Here is a 4,806-nt window from a genome sequence, read left to right as displayed (position 1 = left end):
ATTTTTATATAAATCGTTATTGATAACCATCGGTTCTTTTGTGATTTGAATATATTATTATTGATATCTATAGATATGTGAATCATCATTTTTAAATTTCTCTGCATAAAACTCACAATGGTGTAAACGAATTGTTGTGCATGGTTTACAAATTAAATGGATTAGCTGCACACTTAATTGGTAATCTATTCCAACTTCACTCTACATATATAAATATTTTAATGGATTTGTCAAAACTTTTTGTTGTACTTCTTAAGAGCATCACTACTTTCTATTCTTGGCTTGTCAATATAATGAAGTGGCGCTTTTGGTCCTTTTGTTAATGGATTTGTCAAAAATATTTATTTTTGCAACTCTATCTAGCAAGTGATTGGTAAAGTTGGAGTGTCAGTTTGATGAAAAAAGAGAAGTAAAAGGTAAAATCATATTATTTGTTTTGAATAATAATGGCAAATTTTTGACATATAGAATGTCTGAAAACGTCACTTTATTGACAATCCAGCAAGAACTAAAAGTTGTGATACTATAACATATGAACCAAATTCAATTATCTTATAACTCAGGGATATAAAGTGCAATTACTCTTTTTTTATAATTTAGTGAATGAATTTTTACCATTTTTTTTTTTTGTTTTGTGTTTAATTGATTTCAAGCAGATATAGAAAGCAATATATGATGGCTGAGAATTCAAGTAGAGGGAGGCAACAAAGGGGAAGTGGTAGAGTGTCATCCAATGACGACTCATCATCTGATGATGACAGAACTAAAGACCCTGATTATCAACTAATAAGGTTGTCGTTTAAAAGACATTATTCAAACCTTAATCCTCCTCCCATTAGGGACACTAATCAAGAACAAACATCAGGTATATAAGGTTGTGTATATTTTATCACTAAAAATATGAATTTTCTGGAATGTCTTTTAATAAATACATTAGTATTTTGATCATATTGATGTGATGATGACCTATGTATGTACTGATGGGTTACTATGTAAATAATTATTTTTATATTTGATTAATATATAAGAGTTTCATTATTTTTAAAACAAGTAATGAATATAAAGATGTGGGGAGATGTAAAACATGGTAACTCAGTAGCCCATAAGGTCAAATGCCGGTACACACAAGTGATCTAGTAAGTGATAATCCCATACATTGGTTTCTTCTCTCAAATACTGTCTAGTGCCTACTAATAAATCACTGAACAGATGTTGTCTATGTAGGGAATAAAAAAATGAATTTCAAATTGAGAGTAACATTATAAAAATTAAAGTGACATACTTGTCTCATATTAAAGGTTTTTTTTTAATTACCAAAAAAAAAAAAAAAAAAAAAAAAAAGAGTTGTCTCTTACGAACATATATATACAATTGGTATGATATATATTATATTATTATATTAAATGATATATGATGTTATATTATTGAAGCTTTATCCATTCATATTCTAATTAAAATATATATTTCATTTGCCACTGCACCTTCTTCTGCAGAGCCACCAGTTCCTAACGTGCGACGCAAGCGCCACCGTTCCGCGAGTGAAAACTGTGATGAAACGACACCTGAAGCTTCAAGGGTCCGTTGTAGGAGGAATATCAGCAGGCCATCGTCATCGTTGAAACCTGCAACCATCCTTTCATGGCTCATTGACTCTAAAACAGTTGAAGAAAACGGAGAAGTTATGGATGATGGGAACATAGAGAAGAAAGGGAAGATAAAGAGGGAGGGGATATTGTGTCGTTGCTGCACAAAAACACTGACACCTCAAGAGTTTCACGCTCACGCCGGAGGAACCTCGTCGGATCAAGAGCGTTATTACGACAGAATCCTCGTCGCCGCAGGTAGTTCGAGAAAATCTATGTTGTCGTGTATGGATGAGGCGTTGCGTGATCCTAGTGAGCGCGAGAATCATGAGACGAAGTTTATCAGTGCAGAGGATAGGCATGATGCTGGGTGCATCGTTTGTGCCATTGGTGGTGATCTCCTCTGCTGCGACGGCTGTAGCTCAACCTATCATCAGCCCTGCATGGATATTACGGTGAGATAGATAGAGATCGATCCAAAACAAATATATATTATTTCTTTAATTTCTACTCTTATCTCTTTTTCAAGTGTTGGGCGGAAGCCAAAAAGGGCCAAGTCAAGCACCATGTATTGAGGGAAATTGTCTGGGGTTAGTAAATGGTCAAGTTCAACAGTACACCATGTGATTAGAGAAATTGTTGGACAAAGGCGGGTAATTAAAGAGCCAAGTCCAGCGCCATGTGACTAGGAGAATTGTAAGCCGGAGGCTAGTAAAGGGTCAAGTACTCAAGTCCAACACTATATATGTGGCTATGGGAATTGTTGGACTAAGATTGATAAAGGGTCAAGTCTAACACCACGTGGCTAGGGGAATTGTTGGGCGAACGCTGGTAAAGGGCCAAGTCTAACACCATGTGGCTAGGGGAATTGTTCGACGAAGACTGGTAAAGGGCTAAGTCCAGCACCATGTAGCTAGGGGAATTGTCGGACGAAAGTTGTTAAAGGGTCAAGTCCAACACCATGTGGCTAGGGAAATTATATTGTTGGACGAAGGCTGGTGGTAGAGCGCCAAATCCAGCGCCATATGTCTAGCTAGGGAATTATTGGGTGGAGGTTGGTAAAGGGTCAAGTCCAACATCATGTGGCTAGGAGAATTGTTGGGCGGAGGCTGGTAAAGGGTAGTCCAACACCCTAGTTCTTGAATATGTGATAGTTGTCCAACATTACTAGTAACTTTTGGCGTAGTGGTAAGTGTTTGATCCTATAAAACACCACGCAAATAACTCTTTTTTTGTTCACCAATTTCAGGAGGTTCCAGAGGGTTCATGGTATTGTCCATATTGTATCTGCAAGTTCTGTGGAGAAATGGATGATGATTTGATGAACAAATGTCATCAATGTGGCAGGAAATGTAAGCAATTAAATTAAGTCAATGTTTGATGTACTCTCATTACCAAAATTATAAGTTAAACAAAATTTTCATTGTTATTGAACAGATCATTTGAAGTGCTGTCAAGGGTTGGAAGAAAGAGAACTTGATCTAAACATGCTCTCTCATGAACTTTACTGTGACCAGAATTGCATAGAGGTGAGCTTTCCTATATATATATATATATATATATATATATATATATATATATATATATATATATATATATATACACACACACGTAGATTCTACAAAAAGATATATTGTGAGATGTGGGCAAATTAAAATGTTTGCATTGCATCATAAGGTCAAATAAGTTGTAATGAAGAGACTAACTACTAATAATGTTTTGTGGTCTAAAACATAGATTTTAATGATATATTTTATGTTTTTGTTGCAAATAAGGTTTCTGAGAAACTGGAGAAAACATTGGTAGGATTAAAGAATGAATTGGAAGAAGGATATTCATGGACTTTACTCCGTCAATTAGATCATCAGCACGGAGTGTACATAGATGAAGATTATGAAAGAACAATTTGTCACTCCAAGCTCGCTATTGCCTGGAGATTAATGGAGGATTCCTTCGGACAAGTCTTTGATAGCTACACAAAAATTAACCTTATCAAAAATGTCATTTACAACTGTGGGTATGTACTAGCTAGACATTATAAAAATTTCTATAACATCATGAATCTAAAGTTAGAAAATAAATTTCATTTTTGAATTATGACATTATATATAGTGATAGACACCTTCTGATCTGTTTCATTTAAACTTTTGCAGTTCAAATTTCAATAGAATTGATTTCAAAGGCTTCTACACCGCTGTCTTGGAAACAAATGGGGAAATAGTTTGTGTTGCAGCTCTAAGGTAATAATCATCAAACATATATGGTATATATTTGTTATATGTGTCAATTTGATTCATAGTATATCACATAATATAATCTCTCAAATGTGAACATTCGAACATATATGCTCTTATTTGGTTTAAGGGAATGCGGAGTTTCTTTACACAATGCGAAATTCTTATCATATTAATGAGAATCTCATTCCTCCTCCCCTTCAAGTTTTTAGAAGTGTTTGGTTCAAGCTATGTTATATCAAATAATTAAAATGTTGAAGCTTTAATTTATGTATATAATGTTGTTTTAATTTATAGGATTCATGACAAAAGGATTGCAGAAATGCCTTTCATTACTGCCCATTCTGCTCATAGACGCAAAGGGATGTGTAGAAAACTTATGATTGCTATTGAATCTGTAAGTTATTTAATTGATCTTTAAAATTATATTTTTATAAGTAATTTACTTTTAATTTCCTTTCTGGCTTAAATTAATTGTCATACACGCATATTGCACGTGCTCCCATATGACCAAGCTAACACCTTTATTTTTCTATATGAATGTTTTTTTTTTAAATATTTTGATTTCCCAACATATATGACATGCTTAACGGTAATATACTTATTTTGCAGGTACTTTGCTACCTCAATATAGAGAAACTAATCATTCCATCTGCACCAGAAAAGACAGAAAGTTGGAAGAAAAAATATGGATTTAGTGTATTAGATGATGAAACAAAGAAACATCTAATAAACTACAATGTATTGATGTTCCATGACGTTGTTAAACTGCAAAAGATCCTCCTTCCTTGCAACAAATGACCAAACATTAAGCTACTACTGCTGCTTTGATGCTGGTTTCACGGCTGCAGCGGCTAAGGCTGCGTTTGGGGCGTGTTTATTTGACAGGCATGGGGTGTTTGTGGCAGCAACTAATGGACCATTATTGGACTGTGTTTATAATTCTCTTCTGGCGCAGTAAGGAAGCACTTTCCTGGATCAAAGCTTGA

The 4,806-nt window shown here is 34.5% G+C and overlaps 1 protein-coding gene across 1 annotated transcript; it reads left to right on the top strand.

Moving 5' to 3' along the window:
* The first annotated feature begins 675 nt into the window (after positions 1 to 675).
* Positions 676 to 4,806, top strand: LOC109147045 (increased DNA methylation 1-like). The gene is made up of 9 exons (XM_019294682.1): positions 676 to 865; positions 1,494 to 2,038; positions 2,833 to 2,935; positions 3,021 to 3,112; positions 3,359 to 3,600; positions 3,737 to 3,823; positions 4,115 to 4,214; positions 4,430 to 4,558; positions 4,669 to 4,806. Exons 1-9 carry the CDS (start codon positions 676 to 678, stop codon positions 4,804 to 4,806), a joined length of 1,626 nt encoding a protein of 541 aa, XP_019150227.1.

This window comes from Ipomoea nil, unplaced genomic scaffold (assembly GCF_001879475.1).
Source record: "Ipomoea nil cultivar Tokyo-kokei standard unplaced genomic scaffold, Asagao_1.1 scaffold1971, whole genome shotgun sequence".
Lineage (NCBI taxonomy): Eukaryota > Viridiplantae > Streptophyta > Magnoliopsida > Solanales > Convolvulaceae > Ipomoea > Ipomoea nil.
Note: the sequence above shows the minus strand (reverse complement) of the source record. Positions and strands in the feature narration are given on the sequence as shown.